General features: G+C 39.5%; 2 protein-coding genes across 2 annotated transcripts; both read right to left on the reverse strand.

The window, feature by feature from the left end:
- Positions 1-370: 370 nt before the first annotated feature.
- Positions 371-8,942, reverse strand: LOC114573615 (uncharacterized). Its single transcript, XM_028605890.1, has 7 exons — positions 8,559-8,942; positions 7,861-7,886; positions 3,993-4,273; positions 3,252-3,777; positions 2,877-3,032; positions 2,489-2,581; positions 371-751 (listed from the first exon to the last, which is right to left on the reverse strand). The coding sequence occupies exons 1-7, from the start codon at positions 8,572-8,574 to the stop codon at positions 371-373; spliced, it is 1,479 nt and encodes a 492-aa protein (XP_028461691.1). The 5' UTR covers positions 8,575-8,942.
- A 5,620-nt stretch (positions 8,943-14,562) lies between these two features.
- Positions 14,563-15,608, reverse strand: LOC114573616 (trace amine-associated receptor 1-like). Its single transcript, XM_028605891.1, has one exon. The coding sequence runs from the start codon at positions 15,606-15,608 to the stop codon at positions 14,607-14,609; it is 1,002 nt and encodes a 333-aa protein (XP_028461692.1). The 3' UTR covers positions 14,563-14,606.
- Between the last annotated feature and the right edge of the window lie 251 nt (positions 15,609-15,859).

Raw genomic sequence — 15,859 nt, forward strand, 5'->3', positions numbered from 1 at the left:
GAACAGTGTAGCTGATCAATAGCGATGAAAAAATATGAATACTACTTTTAGAATTTTAAAATCACACTGTAAAAACAGTTTGTTGTATAATTGAACATATCAAAACTGAAATGCAACATTTCCCTACAAATGGTAGGATATATGTCTGGGAAAAAAAAAAAAAAAACTTCTGCCGTAAAAAATATAGCGAGAAGGAGACGAGGAGATGAGAGAAGGAAAAGAGGACTAGAAACCAGTTACAAAATCTGTATAAAAGCATTTCAAATTGTAGTTTGAAGAATATTTGTTGAGTCTCTTGGAGCATAAAAAGGCCCAACATCTGAAAGAGACTACATTTTTACATGCTATATGTCCAAACACTATTGTTCTTTCACATTACGGCACAAGGCCATTTTAGGGTCAGGGGCGGAATACACCATTGTGTGTCGTTACTGCGAGCTTTGAAGTTTGCTATACAGATTATGGACTTTGGGGACATCTTGTGCTGATCAAGCTGCATGAAGATTTTTTGGAGCACTTCAAAAGTGAAGCGAAAGGGTTTTGGATAAGCTAGGTTGAGTGCGTAAATCAATCCTAGAAGAAGGGCACAAGCTGAGGCAACCGAAGTCAGTTCATGCAACACTTCCACGCCCTCAATGACGATGCCAATATCTTCAGGTGGCTCCTGCAGCCCTTCCCCCTCCTTCCGAATCACAAACACTGCCATGGTGAGCTGCTCCAGGTCTCTCTGAGCATCATCTGCTCCAGAGTCCTACAGAGGGTACAGGACACAAACATAAATCATCATTGGCCTCACTTCTTACTGCGATGAACTTATTGTGTGTTGTACCAATATGTGTTATGTGCTGGGCTATTTCTTTGCGTGTTCTCACACACCACAAACAGCAGATGTCATCAATCTGACCATCTAACTATAAGCAAGAAAAATAAGATTTCCCAAAATGTCAAACTATTCCTTTGAACTTGTAAAATCAACTAAACCAGGCAAACCCTTCTTACTAAAAAAAATATTTGATCCAATATGTTGTGTATGGTTGCTGGGAATTACATTATGTCCAATATGACCACGATAATAAATACAACATGTCAGCAATCCAACCATGGTTCAGGTGTTGACATGGTTGTTCTGGAAAAAATCTTTTACAGTACACTAAATCTAGGAGAAGACAAGAGATGGAGAGGGGGGGAGGAGAAGAGAGAAGGAAAAGAGGACAAGGAGAGAGGAGAAGAAGAGGGGAGGTGGAGGAGAACAGGAGACAATGAGAAGAGAGAAAGCAAAGAGAGGAGAAGAAGAGGAGACAAGGAGGAGAGGGGAGGAGAAATATGTAGGGCTGCAACAACGAATCAATAAAATTCGATTACTAAAAAAGTTGGCAACGAATTTCATTATCGATTCGTTGTGTCACGCAACTATTACGCCACTCAGTCGCGGAGATAAAAAAAAAATTTAGTTGAGCGCGGAGCAGCGCAGAGCGGAGCGGAGCGGAGCGGAGCAGCGCAGAGCGGAGCGGAGCAGCGCAGAGCGGAGCAGCGCAGCGCAGAGCAGCGCAGAGCGGCGCGGAGCGAAAGAAAAGAAAAAAGAGCAGAGCGGGGGTAGAGGAAATACGGAGAGAGACCGGAGAGACCCGTAACGTTGTTCTGAAACACTCGGCGGAGGAGAGAAATCAGTACGACCCGAGTCATCCAAGGTGTGGGAGCATTTCACACTAAATCAATCAAAAACGTGTTAATTGCAAGATAAGCAAAAGCGACACGGCATGGCACGGGCGCACCACGGTGATGAGTCAGCACCTAAAACGTAAACATGTTGGAGTCCTTGATGAGGAGGAAGGGAGTTTAACAGCAGGGTAAAGTCACTACACTATCCTCCTTCTGTTCCTGTCTGAAGGGAGGAACGCACCGTCCCTCCAGGAGCTCTTCTGGTGCTGCTGTTTACTCGTTATCCAGCTGACTAGCATGACAAGCTAGCGTTAGCTCGGTAATAACAGTAATAAAGCAGGGGGGTATAGTTTACAAGACTAAAGACATGGTTTTATTCACTCGCTTTTTTTTGGCCCATTTATTTTTCAATCTGTTGTCATGTATATATTATGTGCTTTGTCCCATATCAGTTATTGTTGACAAATATATTAGTGTGTGGTGTATAAATGAACTTAACTTGCACTTACTACAATGATGGTAATAATTTAATGAATAAGTGTGTGTGTTTGTGTGTGTGTGTCTGTGTGTGTGTCTTGTCTGTATCTGCTATTTGGGTTACTTACTTTTACACAACTATTAACTAAAACAACAAGTATGTATGTATTGAGTTGATGTAAATTAATGCTTTGTTTTTTATCCGATTCATCGAAAAATAATCGACAGATTAATCGATTATTAAAATAATCGTTAGTTGCAGCCCTAGAAATATGGCCATGATAATAAAATACATGTCCGCAACCCAACCATTTGTGTCCCTTTGACAAGATGTGCTGACATACAAACTTACAAGATATTCCTTGATCAGGTCATGTGCATCTTCTCCCAGGAAGACAGCGAGGGCTTTCAGCACACATTCCCTCCGAAGATTAATGTCCACAGTCTAGAACAACAAACGTATTTTCATTTTATTGTTCTAATTTTCATAAGACAGACATCCTTACTCTTATCTTACACTTACTTTATTTAAAAACAAACAGTCATTTACAAGCCCAGATATTCACTATAGAAAGAAAAAGGGATGCGCTCAGTGGTGTAGTTTGAGTCGCTAAAAATATTTATCCATCTGAAAGCTATGATCAGCATTGCCCTGCCCATATTAATGTATTTATGAAGGATACAGATATATTGTGACAGCCCTCAGTTATGAAGGGTCTTGTTTGATGGTACAGATTTACCTGGTCCAATGTGTCCATGATGTTCGCAGTCTTTTGGCGTGTTGCTCCTCCTTTGGCACGGATGACTTTGATCAGCTGACTTGAGTGCATGTCTAACTGGGCCATGAACTTGTCTTCAAGAGGAACAGCCATGAGCCTCTGGAATTCTGTATTAACCTAAAAAAATCCTGTATAAACACATAAGTAACCCTTGAAGCATACCTGCCAAAATATCAATACCCCAAAAAGTATAACATGTGGAAATTAAAAATGTAAATGCCTTTAAGTTCAGTGTTATACAATCTCAACCACATCAAGTTATGACCAATTCATGAAAGCTCACTGAAATAAATCCTGAAGCATAAAAGACTTTGATCACTTCAGTTCCATACTTGCCTCCTTCTGTGTGAAGAGTGCAGGCCATCTGTCCTTGAAATCCTGAATGCTTGGTTCTTGGTTTACCACCTCATGTCGTCTGTAGGCAAACGTGTTAGCCATTTTGTCTGCGATGACCCTTTCGTTGTTCCTTATCCCGATCTCTGTCAGAAGTTCTAGTCTCACTTTTTCCAGGCTGTCCAAAGTCTCACCAATAGGAAAGGATGGATAAAAGTTGGCTTCGAACCGTTTTGGCTTCTTCACTTTTTTAGCAGGCAAAGCATCTGCAGTAGCTTTAGATTTCAGGGAGTTTACACACAGCTCTGGACACCCCTGTAATTTGAGCTGAGTCCTGTAGTTTCCCATTTTGTACTTCAGTCGCTGTTTCCAACCGTAGCTGCCATTGAATGATCCAGGTTCTTTTAAACACGGGTGCTTTTTGATTAGGGCCTCTGCAGCTGCGCAGAAATGTGCTTCCTCTGGGTAGGCCTTGTAACGGTAAATTTCTTCTGCTACTCTTTTCAGGATATCAGACAGCATTCGGGAGCTGACAGTCAACATTTTCTGGCTCACACGGTACTCAGTATTCCCCTTCTCTAGCTGTAACTCCGTGTCATAGGAAAATTGGGGAATTGCAAAATCCGCTGGCCACTGTTGTGTTCGCGATGACACAGACTCAGGGGATGAGAGGATAATTGTGTCATTTGATGCCAACGAAGCACTGTCATCAGACTCAAATGAAAAGAGAGAGATGAAGTGGACTGAGTGTCACTGATCAAAGGTGGATTTGTTTGCTGGTGGATCACCTTGATTGTCCCCAAATCCTGAAGTTCAGTGGTAGAACTCAGATTGAAGAAGTCGTTGCCAAAATCTCGGTCCATGTATTGCAGTCTGAGGTTACCCTTTAACCCAAAGGTAGTCTTTATCGTGCTGAGAAGGTCATCTAGTGACTCTGGGATGCCATTTGGAAGAGTCAGTTTTTCAATGTTGTTCTCCCCTAAAATCATCTTCAGTCTTGCAGGTGTTGAACCAGCCATGGTGGTCTGAAAAGAGAGCACAAGTTAGTAAGGATCAACATGTGAAGCAAATCCCCTCTGGGGTACCACTGACTTATTTCCGATTAGGAGAATTTACTGTCAAACTAGAGGAGAAGAGAGAAGGCAAAGAGGAAGAAAGGGGAGGAGAAGAAGAATGAGACAAGGAGAATAGAGAAGGCAAAAAGAGGAGATGGGAGGAGAAGGAGGTGAGGTGGAGAAAGGGGGGGGACAACAAGGAGGAGAAGAGAGAAGGCAAAGAGGGGAGAAGAAGAGGAGAAGAAAGAAGGAAAAGAGAATGAGAGGGGAGGAGGAGAAGAGGAGACGAGAGAGAGGGGAGGAGAAGAAGAGAGGTGGAGGAGAAGAGAGGAGACAATGAGGAGGAGCAGAGAGAAGGCAAAGAGAAAGAGCAGAGGATAAGCATTCACTGACTGGAATCCAGAAACTTACATTAACAAAAAAAAAAAAAATGATATATGCCTACATAACATAATGCCTACCCCAGAGCTGCAACTATTTGGTATTAACCGATTAGCTGCCAATGACATCACACCAATTTGGCTTATAGTATAAAATAAATGTTTTGAGAACACAATAGTATTGTATGAGTCTGGCTTTTGTTTTCCCACTTAAAATAACTTATCACATTCAGAGGCCTCACCCTTTAAACATGGACATATCTTTTCAAAGTGACAAGACGCAGCCCTCTAATTTTGTAGTCTGCCAGTGGGTAGGTATCATGTAGTTCTTGTGGCTCAACAAGTTCCACTTCCTTGCTTGGTGATGTTTTGAGATCATAAGCTCTGTAGTGATCCATATACCATCCACTAAGCTTTTTCACAATGAAGATTAGTTTGTCCTGCAGTATCACCATTTGGATGATTTCGCCAAACTCTGGCAGTCCTCCCAGTGAGCCATGGATCAAGATCATCCCACACTTGTAGTGTAGTCCATTATATGCTACACTTTTAGCCAAGCACACATTGTCCATATCTGGAGACTTCTGTCTCAGTGCATCTGAGATGTCCTTGTTAAGAACATCAATGTGAACAGTGGAAACATGGGTTACTTCCAGTGGGGGTTTGGTAAAGCTACTTGCATGCAAATGATGCGCAATCTGATACTGATGTCTTTGTGAAAGGGAAAGAAGAACATTTTTGAAGCATCTGATATTCCTCGCAACTCTTTTAAAAAAGCTATGCTTTGCTTCAAAACGCATAGTCCATAGGGCAACTAGTGGCCCAAACTTACGGATCAAGTATGGATAATGTTCCAAGAAATGGTGCTTTGGTTTAAGATCACAGTCTGGGAAAACCTCTTGAAACCTAATTCTGTGCTCAGAGATTTTAAAACCAAGATATGCAATGGAGTCCTCTGTATGAACAGGACAGACAACGAGATCAACAATGTCCTTCAGGTCTGTTAAGATCTGCCAAGCAGGCTCCTCACATGGAACACTTTGCCCAATGAACAAAGGCAAAAATCTGATTAGACTCCAGTTCTCATGTGCATTTCCCCCAACAGTTTTTTTGGATGCAAAACTGAGAGCCACAGGATGAGGTCGATTTGTTTTGTCAGCCCACTTAAAGTTGAAAGATGATATGGCTTCATTCAATGTACATAATGTGAAATACTTTTTGATTAACAAACTGAGGCAAAGTGCAAGTTCAAAAGGAACAATTCCTTCAAAAAGATCATGTACAATGTCTGGTGGAAACCCAGTGGTAACATCAAAATATGAGAGGTGCTCTGACAAAATACACTTTGATTTCACACCATAATAACTGGGCAATTTGTTTTCCTCAAGGATTCGTAAATGATCTGCATGAATGTCTTTTGTTCTTAAAGTAAAGACTTTACTTCTGACTTCTTCAGTCTGGAACTCTGATCTTGTTGCTGTGCAAAATCTACATATGTATGTCCCTGAGAAATTTTCAACAAATCCAGCAATACTGTGTGCACCAAGGTTGTCAGCGACCACACACTGCACTGTGCCTTTTACTGTTCTGCCCAACTTTGTCAGAAATATCCCACTCTGTTCCAAAATTACAAGATCATTAATTAAAGGTTTTAACACTTTGTGATACCCATAGCACTTCAGATCATTACTTTTGATTAAAGCAGCCAAATAGATGGAGGATAAAGCAGAATTACAGCCTGGTGGCAAATTACCCAGAATCCAGTACAAACCACAAATTTTATGCTTCCTCCTGGATGTACCAAGGGGATTACATATTTCAAATTCATCAATGTATAATATCAATGAAATGCTTTCCTGCTTAGACAACAGTCCATTTTCATTGAAGAATGCACCATCAAAGATAGTTTTGTATAAGTCCACGCAAGTTTTCTGAGGCTGATTATCTACAGTATTCAAATTAACAGCCTGATCCAAGATTGTCTGGCAGTCAAGAATATGCTGCAAAGACTTTAAAATTGAAATATATTGGAATGACTTATGATTCTTTTGGTCAAGTATATATTCCACTGGTTCCACTACATTAAAGTGGCTCTTATAGTAAGCTTTTTCGCCTCCAAGCGCTGGAAAGTGGACCTTTATCTCCAATTGCTTTTTTTTACAGGGTTTGCCTCACAGAGTACACTGGCTAGCTTTTCAACAACTGACTGGTCAAATTGGCATCCATTGTCTTGTAATACTTGTTGAATAGTCTTTTGGGTAATCGGCAGAGAAAGAGAACCAATCAAATAGTTTAACTCCTGCAAAAGCTCATCTACAGCTGCATGAGACACAAGGAAGATGTGTTCCAACTTAAGGACCACTGAAGCAATTTTAAGTTCAATATCCTTCTCCAAGTTATCATAATCCCCATTGTCAAAAGCAGAATTTAAATTTACATTACTCTCTATAATTTCCCCATCTGAAATATCACTGGCAACACTGGCACAAGATTCTTCAACAGAACTTATCCCAGGCTTGAAGGTGTTCACTGTACCAGAGTGTTTTCTGTATTTATGACTTTTGAAGTTCTCATAGACATTGGTTTTATATTCACAGTTTTGGAACACACATGTTACAGTCTCCTTATTTTTAAGATGCTGATAGATATGTTGAAAATATTCCCTTTCTGTGGAGAGTTGATTATGGCCACAAATAGAGCATGTGAATGTGGACACAGCTTTGGTGACTGCTTGTTGGGCAGGGTGATTTCTTGATAGATGACTCAGTAGAGCATTCCAAGTCTTGAACCTACATGCACAATTTAAATAAGTGCATGGATATGAGTGGCCCCGTCCGTAATGCCTATGAATCAGTTTGTAGTGCTTGAGCAGTTCAGATATTTTTGTTAATGCCGTCCCACAGTCCTTGCATCTCCACATGAAGCACAACACTGGAGAAACACAGAGATGCGCTTTACTGCGTATATATAAATAATTTTGGAAAACGCAGAGTAGGGTTGGGCAATATTACAATATATCAGACTAGATGTCATCTCAGCTTTTGGATATCATGATTAAGATTGTGATGTGATGTTTTGCCACATCACCCAAGCAAAAGCGAATCACTTAAACACAAAATCCATTCATCAAATGTAATCAGCCCTCTTTAATTAGATTTTAAGAGATTTACAACTTACCTTTGGTAGTCCAAATGAGTTGTATCCTGGCTTGAAGTAACCACCGCCAGTCATGAAAAAAAAAAAAAAAAACTAGGAATTAATTAATATTAAAGAAAAGGACATTTTCATTCCAGTGTTTATTTTTATTTGTGTACGAGTTTAATACGCGAGCAGCACGCGTCAATTTACACAGAGCACCTCCAGCGGGTGAAAGCCAGGCACAGAAACCGCTAAGAGAATCCGGTGGATTTTCAAAATAAAATACCCCGAGCAAACTGCTGGTCGTTGTTTAGAAGAACATACTAACGTGAAAATGGCCAAATCTGAGCAAGTAAACGTAAAAGTTTGGCGGGCTAAACCCTCGCTTCTGAAACGCTCCCAGTAGAGTCTTAAGTTGCATACAGGACGGACTAAATGGCGGCGCGTACGCGAGACGTGTGCAGTGGGGTTTTGCACCTGTAACGGATTTAGGACAGAGAAGACAGCAGACAACTCCTCACACAGTAAACATTTAACACCACTGCCTCGATAATATCTAGCGTAAATACGAAGGCAGCCCTGCCACCGAGGCACCGCACACCATCTACTCCCTCTCCCACAGCCGATGCGTGCGTGTATCTCCTTTCCCTCTTAACTTCAAGTACATTGAAAACGACGCATGTGGTAGCAAATTCACGATTCCCGGAGCTCCACAGTTTAAGCATAATTAACATTACCTTCCACATCACTCATGGCCGTGACCGCATGAAGTGAGCGCGCCGACAGGCATGTGAACCAATACTCGTGTATAAATGCGCGCGCCCAAGGGAAGTCTGAAGAGAACCGCGACCCAGCTTTTTGGGATAATGGGCTAATGCTAATAAATAACTAACACTAAGCCAACACCAATACACTGCATGGATACACAACTGTAAACTAACGTTACGGTATTAATCCAACAGAGTCCCGCCCGCAAACTACTGGTGAAGCCCCATGCAGCAGAGTAGGATAGCTAGCTAGTTGCTAGCCCCACTAGCTGTCCCGGATGCTAGCGGCGGATGCTACCCGACTCTACTTTTCACAACACAGTTGGACAATTTTCTATCTTAAATATGAAATTATTGGTTTTACCTCTGACTTACCTTCAAAAACGATGGAGACAGTGGTAATTCAGTATCTAGCTATCTTCTTCCCAGTTGTCTGAGCCGAGAAAATGGCGGTTCAAGTGCAGGTAGAAAGTTCTGGAGAAGGCGGAGACGTCATGACGTCAGACGCACAGCGTCACGAAAAATCTAATTGATGCAGGTTCACTCAAATGACAATAGCAAGTTACATGTGTGCTGAGGGAACAATATGTAATTCCAAGTTGAAATACTCCACAAATGTAGATTGCCTCCACTAAAGCAAAAATCTGAATGAAACTCACTCAGAACTTTACACTACTTCAACTACTGCTGAGATACACTTTTTAGAGTGTATTGTAGAGGATTAAGGACATGTACAGTTGGTACTGTAATAGGAGAACAGGGCATTTTTAAAGAAGTGGAGAGATTGAATGGACCGAATAGTTACAGGTAGATTATTCCAATCTGAGGGGGCTTTAAACCTAAAGGCTTTCTTAGCTGTTGAGAAACGTACAGGAGGGACAGAAAAAAAAAAGAAATATCGGATTTGTGTCCTTCTATCTTAACACTTTGTTTTCTGTTATGGAGATAAGAATTAAACCAGAGTAGTGCATTGCGTGACAAACCAGCAGAGAACAATTTATCCAAAAGCAAGTAATGATCAACTTGGTCGAATGCTTTTGTTCAATCAATACAAATTGCACCAGTTAGTTGACTGCTATTAGATGCAAAGAGAATGACACACAGTGAGCTGATGTGTTAGAGGTCGTTTAAAATATACCAGCAATTGTTCCACTGACAGTAATGGACCAGAACCACGTCAATACTTAATTTAACACTTCAAAAACTGGGTAAAAGAGAAGATAAAAACAGTTCTCCGGATTTAAAAGGTAATAAAAAAAAAAAAAAGGCAGACAATGTCAATCCGAGCTTCCGCCACCATTTCCAAGTCCATGTGACATAGTTTGTTCAATAAGCAGGTCACGAGAGCGGCGGCCGATTCCGTCGGGGGTAGCCTGGGCTTCTCTTCTCCTACGCCACTCCGCGTTGCTATACCCACACTGGAGGAACTGGGGGGGCGGGGGGGATAAGGACAGCTCTTAGTCAAGCATAACACAAAAGAACAGTTCTTTTCCACACACGGGTAGCTAGAGGATTTTCCTTTACTTATCTGTACACCGGTGTTGAATACTTCATTCAGGTGGCTGCATCCCCCAGCTGCTTCGGCCTCTGTCAATGTGTCCCGATCTGCACCACCACTCATTCGCCTGCACTTCCTTCAGTTTGTCACGGCTGTCGATGCTCCAGCCCGTATGCTTTGACCCCACCATAAATACAGTTGTTAAAGCATCATGGTTTAAAAAGGCACACATGAAACACATCAACACACAGGCACAGCAAACGGAGGAAAGCATGCAAACACATAAATACACCAAAACACATGCAATTAATTAATTAAAAACACAGGTACAGCAATTCACATGCAAAAGTTAGAATCAATGGCACACAGGGTTATTACTATATGTTGAGAATTTTCACATTTGACAAGAATTTCATTTGTAAGCTTTAATAGTGCAGTGGTTGTGGAATGATTTGATCGAAAGCCAGATTGAATCATAAATAATTTTTTTGAAAACTTTTACAATAGAACAGATGATTACATTAGATAATTATTGGGATCAAGAACATCACCGCCTTTATGAACTGGAGTGATACAGGAACATTTCCATATGGCAGGTATTTCACATGTGGATAAAGACATACAGTATTAAAGAGATAACATAACGAATACATAATGATATGAGCTGATAATTTGAGAAATCTGGTTTCAATGCCATCCAACCAAGGACCACTGCTCATTTGTAGAGCATTGATTGCATTTTGTACCTCCATAGGTGTTATGTACTTGAAAGAGACTGGGCAGGAAATTGTTTAATTGGCACTCAATAAAAAGATTGGGAACTGTAGCTGAAGATACCTGAAAGAAATGTTGATTGAACGCTTGTGCAATTAGTAGTGGGTCTTGTAAAATTATATTATTGACTGTAAGTTTAGTAGGTAAGGGTTTCTTGGATGTATTAATTATATCTTTAATTGTATTAAAGATATAATCTTTAATACAAAACTGTTTAGGATTTTTAAAGTCATGTACAAGGGATTCCTTATAATAGCTAGATTTGCATTTCTGGACATAGTTTTACTATACCTTTCCCAGTCAGTCGGATCTTTGGTTTTATGAAAGTTAGCCCAGGCATTATCTCTCTGTCTAAATATACTTATAAGGTCAGATGTTATCCATGGAAGATGCGCACCCTTAACTTTAGTGGTTTTCATGGGAGTGTGTTTATCTACAATGTTAATAAATTCAGAATATAGAAAGTCCCATGCATTATTTACATCTGGAATAATATGAAACCTATCCCAATTAACTGAAATCAGGTCATTTATGAAATGATTTATATTTAATTTCTTATATTTCCTAATTCTAATTAATCTGGGTGGTAATTTTGACAATTTGATTTTCCAGATGCAGTATACAATGGCATGGTCACTGAAACACTCGGACATAATTCCTGCTTTAATGAATCTGTTTGGATGAGAAACCAATATTCAATCAAGAAGAGATTGACTCCGGGGGGTAACACAGGTGGGTTCTCTGATGAGCTGGGTTAGGTTTAAGTTTCCAAAAATGGATTTTATCAGTCCAGTTCTTGTTAAATTCTCCCAGTAAGATAATTTCATTTCTGCACTTAATTGAATTAATAGTAGAGATAATACAATTAAATGATTCCGCTGGTGCAGAGGGAGTCTAGATGTTACCAATAGTTATATATTTATTATTATGCAGGGTTATCTTTACAAAAATACACTCAAAGTGAGATGGATCAACATCAGGGACAATTAACTCAGAGACCAAGTGAGAGGACACATATGTGGCTACACCACCACCCCTGGAAGCTCTATCAGCTCTGTAAATGACGTAGTCTTTGAGATCTATTGATTGCTACCTATTTTATCGGTGAGCCAGGTTTTTGGTAGGAGGCTTCTTATATAGAGATGAATTATTTTTAATCCTTTAACACTATCCAGTATGAAGTTTAAAGTTTAGAGACTGACCAATGACAAGATATGTCAGAGCTAGGAAAATCCAAATAATCAGATTGGAGATTATGAGATAATAATAATCAGTAACATTTATAGAAATGGACAGAACACACAAACAAATCATAAAAGACAATAAAAAACAACAAAGACCAACCCATGGCCACCTGAGCAAAACACTCAGAGAGAGGAATCACAATTTGCGATGTGAGCACAGGTCAGAATGTAAGGATAAACTAAATATGCAGCAAGTGAAACAGAAAGAGAAAGAGTGACTATATCACTAAGGTGCCTCATAGACATAAATTAAAACAGCTGCTACATAAGGCTTGATTAGCAAATAAAAAAAGAAAAAGAAAAATAATAACAAGATAAAAGAATCAATTGACCGATCTCTGCATTAATATATAGTTTTAATAAAGAAAAATTAAATTACTGGTGGTAAAATTAATTTACCACCAGCCTAAACTAGTCAAAAGGGTGCCAATTTTCATTCCTTCTTTTTTACGACATTAGGCCTCTTTACGGCAGCAAAACAAAACACGGCTTAGTGGCGATGTAACCTGTTGAGTGTAAACAATACTCATAAATAGTGGCATAGTAGCAAATTATATGATAAAACAAAGGCATGAACACATATATTAATTCCAAGAGTCAGGCACTGTGACTGGTCATACACTGACATGGCTCTTTTTGCGACTTCTTACCAGGTTGTCGTACCATCAATCTTGTGGAGGCTGATGAAAGGAGTTCATGGAGGATCTAGCAGAGGACATTAAGACAGCTTCTGCAGCTTTGTGATCAGTGAAAAGCTGCTCTTTGCCATCAGAAATCACACTCCGTGTGCACGGATATCGGAGGAAGATCCTCAGTTGGAGTTCACGGAGCCTCCGCTTAACCGGGTCAAAGGAGCTACGCCTTTTCGTCAGGTCGGCACTGTAATCCGGATAGATAAAGATGCGACTCCCGTTAAATAGCAGCTCTTTTTTTCCCCCGGGCAAGCCGTAGGATCTTCACCTTATCTTGGAAGTTTAGCAACTTAATCAATATTGGCCGCGGACTGGGTTTGTCGCCCTGAAGAAGTGTGGGAGTACGATGCGCTCTTTCCAAGGCAGGCAGAGTGGGGAAATTATCCTGCCCCAGGATTTAAGGGATCAAACGGGCCATAAAATCCAGCATGTCGCGGCCTTCAACACCTTCAGGTACCCTGATGAAGCGCAGATTGAGGGATCTACTCCTGTACTCTAGATCTTCCACTTTAGACATAAAATGAAGCTTGTCATTTTCCAGTTTTTCGACACGAGTGAGGAGATTGTCTTCATTTGCTCCCACACGCTGTTCCATTTCTGAACATGTTCTCCTAGATTAGTCAGGGGAGACTTTCATTTCACTCAGTGTAACACAGATAGGATCAACTTTGGTGTCAAAATAGTCCATTAAGTCTTTTGTAATAATAGTGTTTATTGTTTTCCATATTGCTTTCACATTATATTTGTTATTCTCTCGTAAATTATTATGATAATCCTTATTACATGCCCTTATTATGTTAATTTGTTTTTATATTTCTTATATTTTAACTTTAATCACAGAGTCAGTTTGTTTTGGAGAGGAGGAGAACTATGATAATTCAGATCCAGGTACAAACATCCTGAACGTCTGGGTCATTAGTTATAGGAAAAAAATGGTGAGCGAACTTTATCAGCAGCCAAACCTATTCCCTTAGCACATATTGTACGTTTAACAATGTCAGTAAATGTTCACCGTTGACAGGACTACAAAAATCTACTAAACCATTAATGTCACTGACAAGATTCAAGGATTGGTGTTGAAGATATGTTTGTTTATGTTACCTCAACTTACTACAATTTAAATGATACCAGCATCAATAAAGTCATCATCATAGCAACACAACGGAAAAATCACAACCCAACATGACCAAACAGGCACAGGTTACAAATAAACTTCCATCTTGATATTCAATATTAAAGTAACTAAATTGTGTTTCTTTAATGTGGCTTTTCTTTTTTATAAAAGATCTAAATAATATTTTTAATCTTGGGTGTTCAATGGATATATATGTAATTTTTGCGAAAATAAACTCTCATCATACAGACATGTGTTTGCCATGCTGAAAGGAAAGATTACAATCCCAACAAGCAGGTAAGCCAGAGAGAGAATAAGGTAGTTAGTAGGAGTGTGGAGCTGTTGGAAATAAAAGGAGATTATAACAAAAAAACATTTCCACATATTGTGATAACAGACAAAAACACTAGGAAAAATATATCAGTATGAAATTAAAGTTATCTATTTCATAGCAGGGATGCATGTAATTGTTGCTTAAATTTATCCACCTCATTTTGCCGAAGTAAACTGGTTTCTCATTATTTGTTGGAAGATTATTTTGAAACACAATGATTGTGTAAGTATTTTCATCATGTTTGCATACATATGCAATTTTAAGTAGAATGTAGGCCTATAGATTAGTTATGTTATATGTTATATACAATTATCTTCATTGTGCTAACTATTATCATAGGCTAGTTCAGTCATTTATTCAAGTTAAGACAGTTTAGAAGTAGTATAATCACCATTAAATATTTTCCCAGAAATGATCATTCTAAAAGCTGATCTGAACCAGCTGTAAAAGAAAGCATAAATAAAGGGATTGAGCATGGAGTTCGACAGTGCAAGCCAGGCAAGTGCTTCAAACACAGGAACTGGCACTGGGTCATTACTGAAAGGCATAACACTGTTACAAAGAAAGAAAGGAGTCCAAAATAAAAGAAAGACTCCCATAACGATAGCCAGAGTTTTGGTAGCCTTTCTCTCATTCTTCCTGACTGTTGCTCCAGACTTTTTGCTCTGACAGGTTGTGTTCTGGATGCTGTGTGCCTGTTTCTGTGCAACAAGGAAAATCTTTAGGTAGATACATAGCATTATGATCACTGGGAGGTAAAATGAGAAAATAGGTCCAATATGGTGAAATATGAGTTGATTAATGAAACACCTTTCCCCACATTTATCATTGCTTAATCCAGCAAAAAAGATGCCTATTGCAGTTAGAGCAGAACTCCCCCAGCTAACCAGAATCATGATCACAATAACACAATTGTTTATTTTAGTTCTATAGGTCAGAGGCTGACACACTGCATAATATCTGTCAATAGAAATACAACACAGGTGCATAATAGAAGTTGTGCTCAGTGTTATATCAAAACCGCCTCGAAGTTTGCAAAATAAATCCTCATAATACAGACATGAGCTATATGAGAATGCCATGCTGAAAGGAAAGACTATGATCCCAACAAGCAGGTCAGCCACAGCCAGAGAGAGAATAAGGTAGTTAGTAGGAGTGTGGAGCTGTTGGAAATACAATACAGAGATTATAATAAGAAGGTTTCCACATGTTGTGATAACCGACATCAACATTAGGAAAAAATATAATAATACACATATAACGGAAGGGGTCTTTGTCAGTATGAAATTAAAGTTATCTATTTCATAGCAGGGATGCATGGCAGTCACAACGCTAGTCCTGTTGAAAGTGACTTCTGGATCCATGTTTTAGGGTTCCTACAATTCAATACAATTAATATTATTAGCAATATGCAAAACTTTGCATTAAAAAAACATTAAAAACAGATTTTCTTATATCATACCTGCCAGCAAGATCATGTCCATGCATCAGTCCTGATGGGTGTTCTTGGTAACCTGTACAGCTGTGCAGAACCTTTTAAACTTATCAACATCTATCTCATCACCATAAGTGTTGTCCAATCAGGAATGGGAAACTGTATCCTGTTTGCATGACG

Source organism: Perca flavescens, chromosome 18 (genome assembly GCF_004354835.1).
Source record: "Perca flavescens isolate YP-PL-M2 chromosome 18, PFLA_1.0, whole genome shotgun sequence".
Lineage (NCBI taxonomy): Eukaryota > Metazoa > Chordata > Actinopteri > Perciformes > Percidae > Perca > Perca flavescens.